Source organism: Octopus bimaculoides, chromosome 18, assembly GCF_001194135.2.
Source record: "Octopus bimaculoides isolate UCB-OBI-ISO-001 chromosome 18, ASM119413v2, whole genome shotgun sequence".
In the NCBI taxonomy this organism is placed as follows: domain Eukaryota; kingdom Metazoa; phylum Mollusca; class Cephalopoda; order Octopoda; family Octopodidae; genus Octopus; species Octopus bimaculoides.
The window spans coordinates 49,943,709-49,944,614 of record NC_068998.1 but is presented as its reverse complement, the minus strand read 5'-3'; the positions used below and the strand labels follow the sequence as shown (position 1 = coordinate 49,944,614).

Genomic DNA, 906 nt, shown 5'->3' with positions numbered 1-906 from the left:
TATATATATATATATATATATATATATATATATATATATATATATAGGAGTAGGAGTGGCTGTGTGGTAAGCAGCTTGCCTACCAACCACACGGTTCCGGGTCATCTATATATATATAGTTATATGTGTACGTGTGTCTCTGTGTGAATATGAAAATAAGTACAGATATTTTCAAAAGAATATATATGCATAACGCATATTACATTTACTCACCAGCAATGAGCGCAGATATTATAACAAACAATTTTAACATGGTTTATTTTCCAAGCTTAACTTTTGGCAGTGAATAATTGTGTACGGAAAACTGTGGCACTTAGAAATATATAAGATGTAGCATCTGTTTACGCACACTAAAATTCCATATACATCTCTATACATAATATAGACATCGCTATATGCTGTTAATCACATATTTAATGATTGAAATGTCATATTTAAATGTATTCTGATGATTTAAGTTTCAACAAGTACGGTTCCATCTGGCATCAAATATTTCTTTCGAAATTGTATATTACGACTGGGGACTGATTTTATCATCCTGATTAAAGCCACCAAAGACACGTGTATTAAATTTTTGAAAATGACGATCATATGCATTGTGGAACGTTAATAAAAGGTTGCATTTCTGTATTATTTCATATGCATCTCGTTAGTACGGACACAGTCGTACACACATACCAGCTTCTTTTGTGAGGAGAAATGTAAACTAAAAATACAAATACTTGCAAAACCACCACAATCACCCACAAACGTACTTCTGCATGTGTGTCACATTGAGGTTCCAAGCAGAATATTATTTTATTATTCTTCACATTACCAAAGTAGATCATTACGATTCATGCTTTTGAAAAGACTAATCTATATTGCTAACAATAATATATATATATATATATATATATATATATA

At 30.4% G+C, this 906-nt stretch overlaps 1 protein-coding gene across 1 annotated transcript in view; it reads right to left on the bottom strand.

Moving 5' to 3' along the window:
- LOC128249882 (uncharacterized) overlaps positions 1-393 on the bottom strand; it is a 4,515-nt gene extending 4,122 nt beyond the window's left edge. The window contains exon 1 of the mRNA XM_052974434.1: positions 214-393. Coding sequence (XP_052830394.1) covers positions 214-253 — 40 coding nt within the window. The 5' untranslated portion in view covers positions 254-393. The remainder of the gene's footprint in view (positions 1-213) is intronic.
- Between the last annotated feature and the right edge of the window lie 513 nt (positions 394-906).